At 35.2% G+C, this 20,718-nt stretch overlaps 2 protein-coding genes across 4 annotated transcripts; both read right to left on the reverse strand.

The window, feature by feature from the left end:
- Positions 1-3,659: 3,659 nt before the first annotated feature.
- On the reverse strand, positions 3,660-4,689 carry LOC103957336 (zinc finger protein 4-like). Its single transcript, XM_009369494.2, has one exon. The coding sequence runs from the start codon at positions 4,345-4,347 to the stop codon at positions 3,736-3,738; it is 612 nt and encodes a 203-aa protein (XP_009367769.1). The 5' UTR covers positions 4,348-4,689; the 3' UTR covers positions 3,660-3,735.
- Positions 4,690-7,835: 3,146 nt separating this feature from the next.
- Positions 7,836-16,327, reverse strand: LOC103957303 (WD40 repeat-containing protein HOS15). 3 transcript variants are annotated; one of them, XM_009369450.3, is made up of 15 exons: positions 16,084-16,327; positions 15,068-15,213; positions 14,573-14,948; positions 13,668-13,744; positions 13,497-13,543; positions 12,894-13,044; positions 12,585-12,648; positions 12,307-12,465; positions 12,110-12,231; positions 11,485-11,559; positions 11,001-11,054; positions 10,830-10,903; positions 10,229-10,303; positions 8,889-10,137; positions 7,836-8,143 (listed from the first exon to the last, which is right to left on the reverse strand). In XM_009369450.3, exons 1-14 carry the CDS (start codon positions 16,142-16,144, stop codon positions 9,918-9,920), a joined length of 1,701 nt encoding a protein of 566 aa, XP_009367725.1. In that variant the 5' UTR covers positions 16,145-16,327; the 3' UTR covers positions 7,836-8,143; positions 8,889-9,917. The 3 variants fall into 3 exon arrangements, with proteins under 3 accessions (XP_009367725.1, XP_048431455.1, XP_009367743.1); XM_048575498.1 differs by having other exon boundaries at positions 8,847-10,137; XM_009369468.2 differs by lacking the exon at positions 16,084-16,327 and having other exon boundaries at positions 8,847-10,137; positions 14,573-14,956; positions 15,068-15,209.
- Positions 16,328-20,718: the final 4,391 nt, after the last annotated feature.

Consider the following 20,718-nt stretch of genomic DNA (forward strand, 5'->3'; position numbering starts at 1 on the left):
GACTCCACCAGTTTGAAATTGGAGGATTAGACAATATTAGTTCATCGGCAATGGTTATGAGTCATGACTTTTTCTCATAGGATGAGAACCATTACACTCGGAAAACCACCAGCATGTCCCTCCTCCACCTTAGTTAGGCCCATTTGTAAAAATTGATAGATAGTGCTCTAGATCAACGTGAAACGCAAACCATATGTTACTATAAATCCCAACAAGATTACTATATATAACCAAATCTTAGCGGCCTAATTGTGTTTACCTAGCTAGTAGCCAAAGGCAACTGCAGCTCCTCATGATCAACTGGTCCCAAATCTCAGACTTAGCTATATTAGCTATGTGGTTAGAATAAGATGATTTAATTAGATACGTTCTGATACTAGTGTTGGATGTTCATATGCAAACAAGGAGGGTCGGTCGGTAATATATCTAGCTTTTTTTTAGAGTAATGCTAGGGAGATTAAATTTATAAATAAAATTTTGTAAACGAAATAATATGGAAGTTGATGATTGAATTATTACTTAACCGTTGAGAAACACGCTCATTTCTATTCGTGACATATCATTTAGTTTTCATATTATATCTACAAATTTTATCTCCCTAACATTACTTTTTTTTTTATTTTTTTTATCACTACATCTAGCTATTTATATACTAGTATTTAGGGGAATGGACTTTGTCAACCCTTGTGCGTAGAAAATGCTTCCATTTCTCTATTTTCTTAATTTACCCTTATTGAAAGAAATATTTTATATATATATATATATATATATATATATATATATAAGGATAAACAAGAATTTTCTAATAAAATAAAAATAAAAATAAAAATAAAAATAGTACAATTTTCTCACAACTTTCTCTTCCTTAACGATAAATATATACAAAATCAGCAAGTTTCTCACTTCTCTTCTCTTCCTTTGCACCCTTGATTGTTTTGTCCTTTGAGTCCTCATTGCTCTATAAAATTTACAGATAAAGAAAACAAGAAGAAATACAACAGTACAATGGGAAAAAAAAAGTGCAAAAATTATTTTCCTATATAAAACAGCTCGCTCTCCTCATGCATTAGCTACCATACTAGCATCTATAACATGTGTGAGGATTTCTTGTATTTATATATGTATGGTTAGACTAATTGTCGATTCGTCATATGTAGCTGTATTCAAATATGATAGGGCTTATGTTTGATTAATTCAGCTGGGCCATTACATATCATTCTTGGAAGATGGTCTCAGATAAATGGGGAGTCTTGTCTAACTTCACATGGCTGCTGAGTCTGCTGTGCTGTATATATGTAGAGTATAGAAGATCATTGATCGGCCGATGAATTCCAAGGATCCAATTAACTTGTGATTTTGTGGATGCCATCTAATTATTCTCTGCCCCTTAATAAGTGACAAGAAACTGTATCCTACTTACCCCTATTTGATGGAAATCCGTGACATATTGTTTAATGGAATTTCACTCGAAGGAATAAAATAAGTTAGACTAGTAGTAATATAGTTACTAGCTTCTAATTTACACTCTTATTTGTAAGATCTTGTGCGATCGGTCATACAACTTACATACTTTTCGAGTCGAGTTAATAACAAATCTAAATATAACACAAAGTAATAAACATGCCATGTTAGTGTGAACTCATATCACACAATTAAATATGTAACCTAGCCTGTAACTCGATGGTTGTAAAGTAATACATAACATCCTAAACCAATATATGGATATTCACCAATATTCTGTTACTTTTTAATATAATATTTACTACCAACTAATACTTTCGCTAGGCTCAACTCACATGAATGACAAATATAACAATGTATAATATTTGTATTGAGTTGCTAACTAGGATTTACCTCCTTAATTGAGATGATTTTTTTTTTTTGGGTATTTTCGAGCTCAACGAGCATGGCTGGAGAAGACCTCAAGCAATTGCCATAAGTTGGACCTCTCAGCTCCCTCACTTTTCTTTGTCTACGTTAAGTATGGCTGAAGCATAAGGACTCGTTTGGAAAATGTATTTAAATGATTGAAAGTGTTTTTAGATAAAATGTTTTTGGAATCAATCATTCATAAAAATACAAGTTAATCCTCCAAAACACTTAAGTCATTTAAAAGCATTTTCTCTAAAAACGTTTTCAATCATTTAAAAGCACTTCCCAACGAGTTCTAAGTTGTTCTCATTTAGTTCTTTTTGGGTTGTGTTTTAATACAGATAATCAGTTTGGATAAGATAATTCATTATTGGAGGAAGAAGTTGATGACAACTTTCAAATGTCATCTGTTGAACGAACAAAATGGAGTAGTCATGGGGGAGTTCTTTTTTAATCCTACCATCATGACTGATGGGAAATTTTTAGTTGTAACGGAAATACAAATGGTACACTACGTATTTTTATGTAAGTGATGGAAAATTTTAATTTTTAAGTTATTAATCTTTTAACACACATAACACATTATTTATATAAGGACACGTGGTGTACTACCTCGTATGATGATCACACTAAAAAATCTCTGCCTGACTGACCCTCCGGATTACAAATCCAAAAGGGCCCAATCAAAAACAATATTATGGGCCGGGCTTGACAACCCAATGAGGGTTCAATTTAGATACTTCAAATAGGCTTAGAAGGATCAACATTTTATTAAAGAAAAACTAATGAAAATAATTGGAAAACTTTGAGTTTTAATGATAAGAACAAAATAAAGGGTAAACTGAATAATACCATGATTGACTTTTTAGTGTAAAAATATAATTTTTCGTTAAAATAAATAATACCGAGAGCTTTTCATTAAAATTTCATTTTATTAAGCCACTGATCTGACCGTAATGGAAAAGTAATCAGATCGAAGCCAATTATCAATCATGGTCCAAAGATATTAGATTGGTTGAAAAAGACAAGTTAAATATTAGTTGCCACACCAAATAGAATTTAGTTGTACTAAAAGCTGAAGAATAAATGGTAGCCTTTCTTCTTTTTTTTGTTTTTTTTTTTTTTTTTTTTTGTTTTGTTTGAACAACTGGTAGTCTTGCAGAAAGAAATTGAATTATTATTATTAATACTAACAGATGCTTACACAAGTGTGTCCAAATAATTTATTTTTATTGAGTGATTAGTTTTTAAAATTAAAAAAAAAATTCAATTATGAAAAACTAACAATGATGGGGTAGTTTCTACCTTCTTCTGTCGTAGGAATATTTTTTATTTACTTAATTTTAATCTTTAAATAGGATATGTATGTTTTTTAGTTTTGATTGACAAACAGAATAGATAGTTTAGAAACTGAATTATTTTTCCAAATACAGTAGTTGAAAGTTTGGCGTTATAGCACTACACTATAAAGTATAAAGTATAAACAACAAAAATGAAACTATACAAAGGTCCCATCGACTAAAGTTGTCTTGATGATTTCAAGTACACGTACCAAAGCATTATTAGTTTGGACTTCTACAATGGTATAGAACTTTTGTGCACGGATTTTGCACTTGTATCTATATCGATAATATAAACATTACCTCATTGATTTGTTATCTACCAATATTATCTATCGAATTTTTGTGAATGAATTTTGTGTTGATACTATTGATATATGTATCAATGATTTTGATAATATGCATGTTTTGTTGTTGATATGTTGTTTACCAAAGATCATCAGTTGATTATCGGCTCTAAAACATGTATTATTTAGACAAATCTAGATTGAAATACAATAAATACTAGGAAGAAAGCTTAGAATCACAGCCGAAGATTCAAGTCCAGCTGCTTATTATGTACATGTGATTCTTGTCGTGGCAATTGATGATCCACCCGGAAACTTCCGGGCCAAATATTATTCATGGTTTCTTCAAGCATGAAGGGTGTCCATGCCATCCCAAAACCTGCGGCGGCGTCACTAAATCTCGCCACCATTGACGACCCATCAGACCTGCTGCTAGGTTTCTGCACGAGTGAATGAGGCTGGACGCCAAGTGACCTAGCTGCTGCAGCCACAGGGCTGAACGGAAACCCCATTGCTGACATCATCTTTTTGTGAGAGTGATACCTTTTGGCAGCTCCCCTCTCTCTCTTGTGTGCGTTTTGATGGCCTCCCAAGGCTTGAGAACTGTAAAATTTCCTCAGACAAAAGTTGCATGAGAAAACTTTTTTGCTATTTGAGGGTTTTGGTGACGGAAAATCGGCGTCGACTTCCGCCGCGGATGGCTCGTTGGAGTTGAGGCTTAAACTCAACCAGTCTCCCAAATTATCATCTTCATGATCATCAGCTAATCTTTCATCATTACCTTCTGTAATCTCATCATTTGCTTCCTGTGCTTCTGCTTCTCTTTCTTGCTCCCTTTTGGGAATCATTGCAAACCCTAAATAAAACTCAATTTAAACGGTATAAGAAATGGAGAGTTTGGGATAGAGGGTTGAAGAAACTGGGGAGCTTGAACTTAAATAAGGGATGTGTGATGAAAAAGAAGGAAGTTAAGTTAGTGTAGAAACAGCAGACGTGAACGTACGACATTAGCTCAACTTAAAGTATAACAATGCTTGTATAAAAAAATATAAAAAAAAAAAAATATTCTAAACAGTCCAGAAAGGGAATATGATAATGGAGGGGATGAAGTGGCATTGGATATTACTAAAATATTTTTATCTCAAATTTGTGTGGTGCTCCCGTTTTGTGATGCTTGAAACTTTTTAGGGGACCAGTTGTGCTCAAGTCATGTATAATTGTATTGGCCATTCAAAGCTTACGACTCCTTAGTAGCATCAATATAATTTGATTCCATATGGATGAATTAATCACAAACACTTGAAACTACCGAAAATGCCACTAAAAGCATATAGGTAAACATTTCCAAAGTGCTTCTAGTGATGGAAGGTTGAAATCAAAAAGCACTTTTCGGTAAATGTTGCTTAGAGGACACAGGCAAGTCGGAGTTCTTATATACAAGCCCAGAACTGTACATCCTTTTGAACCCATACTGCAGATTTAAAGCCTCCAGCATATGTTTATGGAGCCTTGTTTTCAGCTCCCCTAGTAATCAAGAATTTATGTTTGTTAGATTTAATATTAGGTGTTGAATTAAAAATTAAAAGTATATTTATTTGTTTTTTACTTTAATTTCAAATGAAAGAATGAATGATCATGAATTCTTTAATTACCAGATAACTAAGACAACATTTCAGTATGTTTATGTGCTGGACTCTCTGCAGATTATGGACCACTTCCTCGATGTGTCGCGCAAAATTAAATTGGTCTTGCCAGAGGTTAGATGTAAATTAAATACAACTTACAGAGAGAATGAGATTGATCTGTGTGCTGCAATAAAATTAAGTCTTGCAGACCCAACAGTCATTAACATGTGATGTTTGTCCAGATAGTAGGGGGAAAAGGTTGGGATAGCAAATCAATCAATTGAGTTATTAATGAATATCGTTAAGATTTATTTAATATGATATCATTATAATATAAATGTGAGATTAATAGTGGTGATGATGATGGAAAGTGAAATCAAACAAAATAGGTCATAATGGTCCCTGGTCTATCCTGCTTTTGTTCTTCTTGTTATTATAACAGGATGCTGTTGTGTTCTAAATCCAAACTCTTTTTCACTCCAGACCTGGACTCATTTTTCCCTTCATCCCTCTTTTTTCCGTGTAGTCTTCACTTCTCCTCTTTATTGTATCAACTTTTCTTCAGCTTTATCTTATATTTTAAAGTTTTCTTGTTACAATGTACGTCATATTCTAGATGTTGAGTTTGTGTAATGTTTTTAGTTCTCTCTATTGAATTTAGAATCTTTCAATTTTATACAAAATATTCCAATCTCTCATGTTCTGATTCCAAATTACCTATATATATATGAGAAACTCTCACACCCATAAAATTCTTGCCCCGCTACTAATTTGGAGATGCTATTATCATCAATAATTTCGTATACACATGATACTGCAATGCAAACCTGCAGTGGTAGCTTTATGAAGAGTTTGGGAGGACCCAGTAATATATATACGCTAGCCTTCATGCACGTTCTCACGCATCTGCAAAAAATATTTTTTGAATCATGACATGTTACCGGCAACTTACATTTTTCAAATGTATTTATATGCGTGAATTGACAAAAGGAAGTCAAATATTTGAAGTAAATGAATAATCTTAGATCATGCTAGAAAAAAAAACCTCTCACAAACCAATCAAAGCAGCTAATTCACATAATAAAATCGGTTTTTCAATTTTCATCTACATTCTATTGAATTTACATTAAGAATAAAGACAATAATATTTAATAAACAACTTATTGAATTACATTATTACTAGCTCATTGTGAAGTTAAGCCCACCCCACCCTCTTAGTGCAGATATATTGTTTGTTCAAAAAAAAAAACAATCATTTGACAATTAATTTAATCATATTATTATGCACGAAAGACATTTTTTATAACCGGCATTACACGTCTCTTAAGATGTTTTGAACGTGTTTAAAAATAAAGAAAATAATATTTAATAAACAATTGATTGAATCTTATTATTGTCTATTGTGAGGTACTAATTAAAAAAATTGTACAAAAAGAATTAATTATTAAAAATACTATTAAAATGACGAAAATACACCAATATTATTTTGGGTTACTTTTGAAATTTTTTGGTGTGGAGGCCTTTTTATCCAAAATTTGTTCGCTTTATATACAAAGATCGGTGGGATGTCTATTTTCCCAATTGGGGATTCCGAGGATCATTGTTGGATGTATCACGTACTAGTAGTGGGCTATGTGTACGCATATATACATATGCACAGTAGGAGCCGAGAAACCACGACCACATAATTCTTAAAAAATCAAATCAGAATCTTGATGCTCATCCAAAAATCTTCATTGTAAAAGGATTAAATTAAAAAATATTTTTTTTGGTGGAGTTGGAATGATGAGTCGGATCGTCTGTGTGCTTGAAGATTGGATTTGTTTGGCCACAATGCTGTTTGGCTTTTGCCCTTTAATCATCAAGCAAAAGAATTGTTTTCTAATTCAATCCAAAGCAAGAAAGGGAAATATCAAAAGGAAAACTAATGAAAATAACTTAAAAATTTTAAGTTTTAACGATAAGGACAAAATAAAAAGTAAAGTAAATATGACCAAGATTGACTTTTTGATGTAAAAATATGATTTTTCGTTAAAGTAAACAGTACCAGAAGTTTTTTTGTTAAAGTTTCCAAAATCAAATGAATAACAGTAAATTTTTAATTTCGAATTGGGTTATTCATTTATCGCCTGTGAGATCAGAACTCATGAGACTGCGTTTTTCTTTGAAATGCAATGATGCCAGATTAATTTTTTCCATCTATCAAGAACAAATTGAAAAAATTCAGTCTTGACTACACTAGTTCATCAAGCTAAGACACAAATAATCTGTACGGGACCATAAACAAGAATCAGTGCTGGCATGTTACGTACTGGGTATGAGTATGAGAAGAAGGGGAATCATATTCGAATTTCTGATTACCCGCATTTACTAACACACAAGGAATTAAAAAAGATGCGTTCCACCTTAAAATCAGTAATCCAATACCCTCAAGATCTGAATTGTATCAACTGATGGGCGTAAGTAAACATGCGATGAGAGGAAAACAGAGAAGAGCAATTTCTCAACAAAGTTCAAATGCATAGTATATGGACCAACCAACATGGATTTCACCTGATTCATAAATGAGGTTGGATTTTCGCCTACAAACTACCACACCCTTTTGGAGAGAGGTTACTCTTTCATTCTATAAGCTAGTGTAAAATCTACAAGATTATAGCAAAACAAATGCAGCTTCGGGGGAAGACCAATTGCCCCCTTTATGTCATGTATTAGATTTCAATTTGGATCCATTAATTTCGATAGCAATAAATAACAGTAAAACAACACTGTTAGTCAGATCAGGAAATAGTCATATGATGTTGTAATTCTGAACATAAAAGCCTACACAAGTCAAATGGCTTATAAGAAAATGAACACGCCTTATAGCAACAATGTTGAAACTAGAAATTATCCACTACAATGAGAAATTACATCCTACACCCACCTTATCAAACATAAGGAGTACAGAATGCTTCCACTCTCAGGATCCACGTAATAAAGCAACAACTGCTGCTGTGTCGATCCAACGTTCAAGAACCTACAACATTGCACCCAGAAGACCAATAAGCTGAGATGCAAATCTAAACAGACACTACTCACACCGAAAGACAACCCCACAAGCATTTCACTTGAGATGGCTTATAATAATAATAGATTAGATGGATCGTTAAAAATATAGCAGCCACAATTCTGTCCAAAATATTGGAATTTGGACGAAGAATAACACCTATACGGAAGCTTTCATTATCCACCACCAAAAAGGATAAAGCACAAGGATGAAATGCCAAATGTTACCGAGAATCATAGTATCACATCTAGAAACTCCACAATTAATCAACTTCTATTGGGTTCAGAAACAACTATAAGCGTTATTTTCGATTGAAGAACCACTGCATTGCATACCCAAGTTCAAAGCTCCCATCTTTGCTCTATTTTCGATTGAAATTCTTATCATTACACTCCCATTTCTCAAAATCTAACACGTAGATAACCGGAAAAAACAATAAGATCGAAAAATCCATACAAATCAATAAGCTAGTGCTGAGTATCATGAATCACAAGCTTCCCATTAAACAAACAGCTGACAAGGCATTGCATACAAAAGATACTCAAAGTTCCCATATTTTTCTCTTTCAATTAAAACTCCTTATCATTACACTTCCATTTCACCAAATCTCACACACAGATGACAAGTAATTCAATGAAATTTGAAAGGGGAAAAATGTCAGTACAAGACGCACCGCAGAAAGAGAGAAACTACTACGAGGGATCAATGGAGGTACCCTGAGACAGCTCGCAGCAATGCCGCGCTTCGACGGAGATGTGGCTTGTGAGACGAGCCGAAGCCAGGGCGCTGTGCAATGGCATCAGCGACTGCGCGCAAGCTAATTGGCCCGCATTGACTGGGAGGGAGAAGAGGGTGCGGCGGGAGTTGCTGCCGAGGAGATTACGAAGCGGAGCGCGAGGGAGAGATGAGATCGACGGAGACGACCGGAATGTCGAAGCTCTTGCGGTTGAGATCAGAGACCTTGACAACGACGACCCAGATCGCCACGCCATACCTTTGCTTGCTGGAAATTTAGGAATTGGGGATTGGATTGGAAGCAAGGGTTTTAGGGCATTTCGATTTAAACCCTGGAACCGAAGAAGTTGTCTTTCCAATTGCAAAATCATTGGGCCTGTTTTACATTTGGTCTCTTCAAGTTCTGGTCCAATATTCGGTTTTGGCCCATTGAGCGCGCCCTTTAAACCATGGTTTCCATCTAACAGAAACATGCCACGACTTACAGCCAAAGGAAAACCCGACTAGTATCACTTACGCTTCCAAAACTTTAAGTCTTTAAATGAATACAACTCTGAAGTTTGACATTTCCAACTGGTTCTAGATCTTCCGTATCCGAAAACTGTACGTGCGTTAGTCAAATTGAACGTATACTTTTGCTTTCAAAGTAGTCAACACAAATCAAAACCAGAAAAATAGTTGGAGTAACAGCTTTCTTGAGAATGTTCAGTAGCATGACATACATATAGAGAGAAGCAAACTACATCAACAAGCCTAACTAAAAAAGTTGAAAACAATCCTGTACATCTCTCCTAGAAAACCAGCTCAATCGACAATCGAATCAAGAAACGGGCTCACAAACAAAATGAACATTAGTGAGTTTAGCCTTGATCTACGGTTAAAATGCAATGCTTACCCACCTAAAATACACTCAGCCACCCATCCTAATCAAATGCAAAGAACTAATCTACGACTTGGATTTGACGACCAACTAACTTCCGATACAAGACAATTTTGGTATTTTCCAGTTCTAGATTCTAAAATCCAAAACGCAGACTGTGTTGTTGGCAAAACATGCAGCAAGTTTGTCGCCTTCCTTGTTCCAGCAGACTTCAAATATACCGCCACTTCCAGTGTACGTTTTCACAATCTTGCCTTCCTTCAGTGACCATATATGCATCGATTTATCAAGAGATCCACTGGCCAAATACTCACCGTTTGGGCTAAAAGCAACAGAATACACAGGTTCCCTGTTGATTCAATTTGAATGTATCAATACAGAATGAAGTAACGAAATTTTACCAAGCTTCGAACACCATACGGTTTGTTTAAATCCAGTACCTGTGTCCATCCAAGCTGCAGATAAGTTTTCCTTGTTCCACATCCCATAGCTTCACAGTGGAGTCGAATGAAGCACTGCACAAGAAGCACAATCACATACAACTTGTAACCATAACACAAAGATTCAGTGTATTTTCTCCGCCGAAAGTATTGAGTGTACTTTCTCAGCAGAGTATGCATGCAGAATGAAGTGCAAGTTTGAATCCTATCAAGAAATAATATTTCTGCATAAAGACAACAGCGCTTAGGCGTGAAACAGAAACCCACAAATGCAACAACATGAATACAAAAGAGCAGTGGCTTAAAATACAGTTCTCGCTGCACCACAGGGTAAACGGCAATAAGAAGTTTGACAATAACTTGTTAGCACAGAATGAATCAGGAGAATTACCATCCAACCAGGTTTTACACAGGTAATAAATCATTTTCTGTCTTTGTACAAAATTTCAACTGCCAACATTAAGCTTTTCTTGAAAAATATGAAAACCATGCAAAAGCTATTTATTGAAACAATTTGCAACTTAACTGAAATAATAAAAGAAGACATGGTAACCGCAATGCACACAATACAGTATCTCACTTCATCTAAGAAGCACTATACCTTGCCAGAACTAACTGTTGGTTAGGGTTGTTTGTTCCTGGCCCAGTCGGACTCCACCTGATAGTGTATATCTCCTGCAATCCAAATTTTCAACGCTTCTAAGATTCTGCAATAGTAAATTCTAACAGACATAATAGGAAAATTAAACTTGAATGACAATCTGAGGAATACCTTAGAATGCTCTCTCAAATCATGAACATACTTTTCCTGCTTCATGCTCCATATCTACACCATAATTTCACATGAGTTGCAAATTCAATAGTCTTATCAATGGAAAACAATGAACCAGCTGAAACTGATCCAATTAATTGAATGGAAAATAATGAACCAACTGAAACTGATCCAATTAATTGAAAATGGCTATATTATACTGAATAGGGATAAGATGTACAAAAGCAGAATGATATATATATATATGAATTATTGGGCTCAAACTTCTAATCTAGCAGTAAACGAGATTGGTTTAATCAATCCTATTGTTCCCATGTTCCGGAGTATACATATGACGCTAACCCCATACCAGGTCTGTGTTCAACTTCAGTACCTATCTTTGATTATATACAAGTATAGACTAAAAATATTAATGCAAACAAGTATCTTACTGGACAAAAAATGGAACTACTTGACTACAAATTGAGCAGGTAGCACAGATAACCTTTGCACTGATATCGTCAGAACATGAAGCCAACAATGAACCTGTTGGATCCCATTTAACACAATTAACTTCTCCCTGAACAGCGAAAATCCATTGATTAGCCACAAAAACTGATACTATCAAGTACAATTGTAAATTATAAAGTTTATCGTTCGCAAACATGCAAATTTTTGCAGATGTTCAAAACAAGTGAAACCATTTTTGCTACCTGAGAAAATTCCAGTAACTACAACCAGACATGTTCAAATAAACTGGTAAGCTCAGGGTTTTCCAGTTGACAAAATCAAATGCAGGTGTGTAAGCTTTAGGGAAATAAAACAGCTACATTCTAGAATGGAAGGCTGGATTACCAAGACCCTCTCAAATCCATATTCAACCAGACGAGGACCAGTTAACCAAGATTTTCTCAAATGAAGTTGAACATTAACATGATCAGCATCAAGACAATATATCTCCGACTAGAATTGGGTGTACCTAGATCTTCAACAATCTAAACAACACAAAACTATCTGCAGCCTCTACAGGAAAAGAGTAGAGTATACATAAACAACGATAATAAGAAAAAAATGCTAAAAACATAATTAACCTCGGGTTTAATCTAGAGCAACTAAATGCTTGAGAATACCTGATGTCCTGCAAAAGTTTTAATAGGGTGGTTTTCCCCAATCTTGCAGACATATATCATATTGTCTGTTGAGCTCATTGCAAAGGATACATTGTTGCGCCAATCAACATCGAGTGTTGGACCTAAATGACAGAAAATAATCGTCAAAATCCCGACACAACCACTTTTATACTGTCTGTTCTGTGAAAATAACACACCAGAATGAAATTCGAACTGCTGTTTTGATTGCTCTGCCTTTACATCCCACACAATTGCAGTTTTATCACAGCTTCCTGTAAGAAGATAATCTCCCTTTTTGTTCCACTTTAGTGAGAATATAGGCCCTTTATGTTTGCTCAAAGTACTAATTAATTCACCTGGGCAAAGATACCACACAGAATATATGTTCTAAAAACTTCCAAAATGATGCAGAAAAGTAAACAAGAATCATAAATCAAATGGAACAGAAAAACCAGAAAAACAATCATCTGCTTACCATTTGTACCCCAAATTCTTGCTTGCCCATCATACGATCCGGTTGCAAGCATTGTTCCCTCTCCCTGAATAAGTGAAAGGTTTGTTTGCGTAAACACAAAAGAAAAAAAAATTCTAGAAGAAAAGAAAAAGAAAATACAAGAGGCTCTTGCAGTTTAGATGCTTTTGGAATAAAGAAAACAAGTTTTTTTCTTGATGAGTGAAACTCGCAAGAGCACGTAACAAAGACCATCCGCATTGCATGTAATCAATTACAAGAAAATTTGATAGGCCAATTATCACAAAATAAATCCACAATAACAGAGCTCACATTCCAATCAAGTGTCGTCACATCTTTGCTCTTTTCATTTGTTCTACCCTTAACATGCTTCAGCACCAACACATTTGAGGAGCCATTTTGTGAACTAAATCTGGAGCTTCCATCAGCAATGGTCCAAATACGAGCAGTTGAATCTCCAGACCTGGAAGGTGATTAATTAAAAGTGACAAGAGTAAGGGATTGAAAAAATAATGTGGAAAGAAGAGATCTTTCAAAATTTGCCACTGGTATAGTAATCCTAACAAAGTGTGGTAACACCATGGATTTGAAAACAGCCCATATTCTGGTCAACATTAAGGCCCACAATTAACATGATATATGATAAATTAATATCACCAGTTTTCAGCTAGTCTTATGGGATGTTGATTTTACTGAAATTTAATGCTAAGAGAGAAAATAACAACAAAAGATAGTATCAAATCAAATGGTGAAGAGCAGATATCCAACATCAGTATTCAATTAACTAGCAAAACATGTGAAAGAATTAGTAAAGAGAGAATAAATTAACAACATTTTTCCATGGTTCATTATTCTCTAAAGAAGAAAATAGATAATAGAAACATCCACTACATATGAACAATAACAAATACACACCCCGATGCAAGAAGAGAACCTGCTGGACTCCATGCACAAGCACATACCTAATGAAGAAAGGAAATGAGATCCAATGTCACACACAAAGATATGAAGAAACATACAGCATAGAAAGGGGGCAAAAGCCAAGTATAAGGTGGGTAATGCAGGAAAATAGGAGCATGCACAAACCTCATTAGTATGCCCCTCCAAAATTGTCACATCAGAACTAGGGATTTCAACATCTGTAAGAGGAATATCCATTGGTTCTGCTCCAACAAAAGAAAATAATGATTACTTGTACACTTAAGAAATTGACAGGAGAAAGATTATTTTGGATAGAACTGGAATTTTTCAACTGTATTAAAGGAGAGTTTTACATAGCATGCTTTGCCTTTTTACATATATGCCAAAAACTCTAACTCATCATACCTAAATGACTATGGAATGAAGCTAGTTAAACTTCCTTGCACAGATTCTCAAATGCCAAGAAATGCGCAAGGCACCACATTCCAAAACCAATTCTCACCTTGGCAGATCATGATATCATTACAAGAGAAAACAAGAAGTTAAAGCATTCTTCCTTTATTACTTTCAATTCATTAAAAATTAGAAAAAAAATTATATAAGAGTAGGTCACCGGCTAAGCGGATGTTTGTACATAAATAAAACTTTTCCTGCACCCTGGTAAGGTCCAAAAAATCAAGTGTCTACATCTTAGTTCTCATTTCTCATCAATCACAAAATAAAAGAACATAATCATTGAATGGATTTGTGGTTGCTAAAAAACTATGGCCATTCTGTGGCCTTAGTAATTGTATTCAGTACTCGTTTGGTACTGAGGTGCTTTTATAAAAAACGGGTATCAAAAAAAGCTGAGCTCAAAAAGATGTGTGGTAAACACTTAAATTCAGCATATTTTCACAATTTTGGATGAAAAAAAGCTGAAAACATGAAGCAGCAAAAATGAGCTTATTCTCACAGCACAGCAAAAGCAGTTTTTTTTCAAAGCATAGCAATACCAAACCAGCCCTCGGGCTAATAAAAGAATAAAGACCACAAAAGAGAAAATCATTCGCAGTAAAACTTGAATCTACCTCTAGAAGCTCCATTTTCTTCATGTTTCACATTAACTTTATCTTCCTGATCTCTAACCACATCTTTGTCATTGTGGTCCTCCGGCTGCTTTTCTCGCTCCTTGTTCTTTTCTATCCTCTCTCTATCCTTTTCAAAATCCTTCTCCCTTTCTTTTCTTTCTTTCTCTCTTACTTGTGCACGTTCTCCTTCATGTTCATTTTCATGCTCCTTGTCTTTATCTTTCTTCTCATAAGACTCATGCTCTTTATCTTTGTCTTTGTCCTTCTGTGCATTCTTCCTTTTCTCTTTGATCATTTGCCTCAATTGATTTACATCCTTTGTAATAAGATCTAAAGGTTGTAAAAATGAGAAATCTTCATCCAAATCTGCATCACTCTGGCAAGCTTAAAACAAAAGCTGGTTAACATATATTCTAAGATGTTCATTGTGCGTAAAGTTCTTGAACAAAAATTACTAGCTATTCAATAATCCATAAAAAGAACAAGAAGACTAACATTACTCAAGTTAGCTTCCATCTCCAAGTACTGAAGTCCTTTTTGTATAAATATAATGAGTGCACCAGGTGGAACCAAATTTCCATCTATAGTGCCTTTGTTAATACCGGCCTCATATCCTAAAGCAAAAGCTGAGTGCGTGAAACCTGCAGAAGCAACAAAACAGGAAACGTAGAGAAAAAGAATTGGGTTCATCAATACAATCTTTGATTGATTCAGAGGCTGCTTCACGTTTACTTTGATAACAAATCTAGATTGTGCAAACATGCAATTGGCTTGTGTACAAAAACCCATAAGATCACTCCACAACTCGGATTCTACTGCTTTTATATGACGTTAAATAATCTACTACTTGAAAAAAAACATCCAATAGCTTCGCATATTGATTGCGCATCAAATCCTAGTCAGATTCAAATCTTATAATATCATAATAAGTAGGTATATAAATAACATTCAGTTAAACATAAATTTTTTATTCAGGTTACGGCAAACCAAACTTAAAAAAAAATTGATTAGGAAAAATAAAGGGCGGTGCTATCCACACACCTCTTTTTACCTTCACACACTCCTCTCAATTTCCGGCAGTGGGAAAGAATGAATTGAAAAAGATCAAATGACATAATTTAACAAGGGTGTCTAGGAGGTATAAAAGGGTGTGGATAGCACCATCCAAAATAAAAGAGAAAACGGAAAGTACTGAACTTTCGAGCATTCCAGAAGATAACACAACAAAATTATACCCACTACTGTTTTAAGATCTATAATCTCATGCCCCCTCGACGTCCAATAAACAGGAAGCCAATTGAAAAATTATTCCCAAAAATTATAGTTCTGAACCCTAATTAAGTTATACTAGCAACCATGCAACACAAATTGATATATACAACCTTATAATTTGTACAGCACACTCAAATTCCCAGAAACCCTAGAATGTCAATGCAATTCAAAAGGGGAAATATAGGGCAAAAATAATCCGAAGAATCGATAAGATTGGGGGGTTGCGAAGTGTAGAATACCTGATTCCTGAAGGTAACGGAAGACGAGGAAATTCAACTCAACGGAGGTGATAGAGGTCATCGTCGCGGAAGTTGCCGGCTCCAATGGCTGTGATGAGAGACCCGCAAATCGTGCGGCCCAGTTTCAATGAGAGAGAGAGATTGCAATGGCAAACAGGCGGGAGTTATTTATCGGTTTTGCAGAGTTTGGAGGGACTTTGGAGACCGGAGCCAGGGAGAAGAAGGAAGGGCAGGGAAGCAAGGACCTTCCATTTTCCTTTTCTGAACGGAAGTTTTAACTGAACATTTCTGTATATCAATTTCAACGAAAATAATTGTTATACTTTAAAATATTATTCATACACTATTTACTTACAACATATTTTTATTTTCTTATTAGAACTCAAAATTAAATTCTTTTTATTAGTTTTTTTTTTTATTGAGATTTTCTCTTTGTTTTTATTTATTTATTTTTGTTTTCATTTTTAATGCTTTGGATAATGTAAAACCTTTTAACATGTCACTTGTATTCTTGGGTCCGACAACCAGTCACCGAGATTATGCCACGTGGCTTATTGGATCGGCTTGTGCGCAAGTTCACTGGGCATGAGCCCAGTCCATTCGCAGTCCATTGGGTAAAATTGACTAGGCCTCAGTCGGGTCTAATCGCTTTGCTTCTAATCGATTCATGGCCCATCCTACAAACCTCGCTACTTCCTTTTTTTTTGTTTTTTTTTTCTTTTTTGGTCCACTAGATTCTCACATATCACCAACTCATGTGAATCGTTTATTAGATAAATAATATACTCTTTAAATAAATATTTATTGAACGATGACACTATTGAGCTTAAAATTTTGTTACATGAGAGAATCTCTCAAGCAAGACGTAAGTGGTCCAAACTACCAAGCAATTATCATGAGGGGCCTTGGGTGCGTCCTGAGCGGGGTCAAGAGTGCGGATGAAGCTCAGGCAAGAATTATCTGGGCTTTGTGAAACCCATGTAATACAAGTAGATAAATACATTTAAACTAATACAGAAGTTGAAACCCAAAAAAAAAAAAACCTCAAAGATATGGTTGAGATAAACTAAAATCATGTGCTATAGGTAGATAAATAACATGAGTAATAAGGAGAAGCCTTCGTTAAAAGAAAAAAAATTAGGAGACCTACATTACATGTAGATGATCGATGAGGAGAAAAATTGAAGAAAACACATTAAAATTTTGATGAGTTAGGTAAAAAATCAAAAAGATGAGGAAGTTGTATATAATCCTTCCATTAAAAATGCTAATGGAAGTTTTCACTTAATACTACATTGTAGTGGTATTCATCTTCATTTGTAAGTAAAAGATCTTAAGTTCGATTTTCATCAAAGGCGAATTTGAACTACATTATTGCTACCCTATTATGAGGCTAAGTCCACCTATTCTCGTAGATAATATTGTTTGTTTTTAAAAAAAATGCTAATGGAAGACATTGAAGAATAAAATGGAAAACAAATAGAAAACTGAAAAATAGTAGGGAGGAGAGTACGATTCCTCAGAGAAAATTGTAGAGAATGATTGTTAATTCTGATAATTAATTTATCATTAATGAAAGATAATCCTCAAATTAAGAGATAGTATTAATTACCCAAGTAATTATTTAAGGAATAAATTTAAGATGTAGAGTCTTAATCATTGGACCTATTCAAGCAGGAATACAAAATTGGACTAATCATAATAAAGGTTTACCAAAATAGACTTAAATCATATAATGCCAAGAATATTAGAGGTTATAATATATAAATTATTTAGATATTTGTCGGTCCTTTCACGCTAAATATATAATAAATACTGTAAACATAGGAAATATATATATGAGGTAGGATCAGGGTCGCACATTTGTGTCAGACATTTTGACCCCTATTTTATAGGATTCACAGCGTAATGTGTTTTAACAATCTGAATCATCTATATTTTAGTATCCTTGCAAAAAAAAATTAGACAATCTAAAATCATTAAAACATTCATTTGTAGTGAAGAAAACAAACGAATACGATTCTCAAAGAAAAACTATGTTTAATTCAACAGTCATACGGTTTGTATTTGGATGATTTTTTATAGACATGATCTTTGAGTTAAGATATAAAAAATAAACAGGTAGATCATTTTATACATTACAGAGTGGATCCCGTGTCTCAAAAACCTATCACCCCGGATCCTAACCGTATATTTATTGGATATACACGTGATCACAACATTTCACACAAATATTGTATTGGTACTTACAAAAATGCAGGTCTTCACAATACATTTAAATAGCTAAATCCTAAACCAACTTTTCTCTTTAAAGCTTGTTTGATACTATTTAAGTTTTTGGGTTTTCAAGCGTGATAACGTTTTTGGTAACTACTTTTAGTCATAAAAAATGAAAATATATAAAAAAAAATCCTAAATTAAAAATGGAAAGCTAAATTTTGAAAACTCACAGAAGTTTTCAATTTCAATGTTAAAAAAAATTTAAAAAAAAAAAAGCCACTAATAGCGAAATAATCATCTAGCAGCCTTTAGTACAAAACTAATTTGTAGGGTTTTCGTTTTGGGTTAATACTTGATTAGGAGTAGGTGTACAGGGTTAGCTGGCCTAATCCAATGTTAGGTTCTTTCTCCTGTCGTCTTCAGCATTTTTTATTTCCTTCGTTTGATGTGACCTTCACCTTAAGCGTTTAACTTTGACAATGAGATTGGTGGAAATGGATAAGAGCAACACAATAAGGGTTAACTTGTTAAATTTAACAACTTACATATAATAAAATCAAAACGGTGCAAATGGATAAGAATGATACAAGAAGGTTGTATTCGTGTGAAATTAAAAACAAACAAAAAAACAAAAATCATTGAGGAGAGAAAAACTTGTAGGCGGGGATGCCTAAAAATTTGTGTGCAGAAAAGAGTCTTGAAGGGTGGAACCGCATGCCATACAAGGGAAGACGAAAGTAACACTAAATTTGCTAATTTATACCGCATTCCCTTCATTAGAAACATGAGAATAATGAAAAACCATGTGCTGTAAAAGGAAAATATAATTTTTTTCAACTAATCCGAAGTTGCCAAGGAGGAGAAAAAGAGCCAGAAGAAAAGCTGGAGATCATACTGAAGAGTCACTTTCGATGCACATATATCGCCAACCCCGAGTGTGGGCTAACTCTACCGTATGACCCGAGTTGCCCTTAGCAAGCTTAGGCCATCTCCAACCGATCCGGCCAGAGTGTCACATCCCGGCCCTGGGCGGATCACTTTTCGGCCCCGCTCCACCACCGTAGCACGATGTTGTCCGTTTTGGGGCCCGATCACACCCTCAAGGTTTTGCTTCTGGGAACTCACACGAGAACTTCCCAGTGGGTCATCCATCATGGGATTGCTCTAGCCCTCTTCTCGCTTAACTTCGAAGTTCCTACGAAACTCGAAGTCAGTGAGCTCCCAAAAGGCCCCGAGCTAGGTAGGGATGAGAATATACATATAAGGATCACACTTCTGGGCAATGTGGGATGTCACAATCCACCCCCCTTAGGGGCCCGACGTCCTCGTTGGCACACCACGGCCAGGGTTAGACTCTGATACCAAATTGTCACATCTCGGCCCGGGAATCACTTCCCAAGCCCGCTCTACCACCGTAGCACGATATTGTCTTCTTTGGGCCCCGACCACGCCCTCACAATTTTGTTTCTAGGAACTCACACAAGAACTTCCCAGTGGGTCACCCATCTTGGGATTGCTCTAGCCCCCTTCTCGCTTAATTTCGGAGTTCCTACGGAATCCGAAGCCAGTGAGCTTCCAAAAGGCCTCGAGCTAGGTAGGAATGAGAATATACATATAAGGATCACACCCTTGGGCGATGTGGGATGTCAAACAGAGGGTCGAAAATAGTTCGAAATGACACAAAAATCATCTCCAATAGACAGCTAGGCATGACCCATTGGGAGTGCTCTCGTGTGAGTTCCCAGAAACAAAACCGTGAGGGCGTGGTCAGGTCCCAAAGAGGACAATATCATGCTACGGTGGTGAAGCGGGCCAGGGAAGTGGTCCGGTCCGGGCCGAGATGTGACAATTTGGTATCAGAGCACAATCAGGGCAACCGGCTAGCCCGAACCAGCCAACCAGCTAGCCTCGAGCCGGTCTACAATTCAAGCTTAGCAGCTACCTGGCATCAACATGATGCCAGGTAGCCGTTGGATTTTATTTTATTTTGTTTTGTTTACAAATTTAAAAAAAAATCTAATTTTTTTCCTATAATTACCTAAGCCATTAAACAATATTAAAAATATTAAATAACATTAAACTTAAACAATATTTAAAAAAATATTTAATAGCATAAAACTTGGCCCAAAGATGTGCAATAAGATCCTGTTGTAGGTACTTATTTGTGGCATGCGAACGTATCATCCTATAGCACCTCATGTACTCGTTTAAAGAGATATTATCATTTCTTGGGTCAAAAGGCAAATTAGGCCCCTCATATATTTTTGCACGAGCCCTTCTTTACCTATTTGGATCATCTTAGTCGTCATCATATTCTCCACAATCATGTTAATAGGTAATATGATGCATGACATCATGATAGAGTTCAATTTATCTCGACTTCACCCTCTTGCCGGTTCTATGACGTTCTTTCAC

This window comes from the organism of the source record quoted next, unplaced genomic scaffold, assembly GCF_019419815.1.
Source record: "Pyrus x bretschneideri cultivar Hongxiangsu unplaced genomic scaffold, Pyrus_bretschneideri_v1 Contig8, whole genome shotgun sequence".
NCBI classification, from domain to species: domain Eukaryota; kingdom Viridiplantae; phylum Streptophyta; class Magnoliopsida; order Rosales; family Rosaceae; genus Pyrus; species Pyrus x bretschneideri.

What these genes read in the sequence shown, in the direction of transcription:
- LOC103957336 (XM_009369494.2), bottom strand. Translation starts at nt 4,347, where the DNA reads ATGATTCCCAAAAGGGAGCAAGAAAGAGAAGCAGAAGCACAGGAAGCA.
- LOC103957303 (XM_009369450.3), bottom strand. Translation starts at nt 16,144, where the DNA reads ATGACCTCTATCACCTCCGTTGAGTTGAATTTCCTCGTCTTCCGTTAC. An exon ending in CCGTTACCTTCAGGAATCAG is followed by an intron (nt 15,214 to 16,083) that starts GTATTCTACACT and finishes TTGCTTCTGCAG; the next exon opens with GTTTCACGCACTCAGCTTTT. An exon ending in TGGAGGGGCATACTAATGAG is followed by an intron (nt 13,544 to 13,667) that starts GTTTGTGCATGC and finishes TTTCTTCATTAG; the next exon opens with GTATGTGCTTGTGCATGGAG.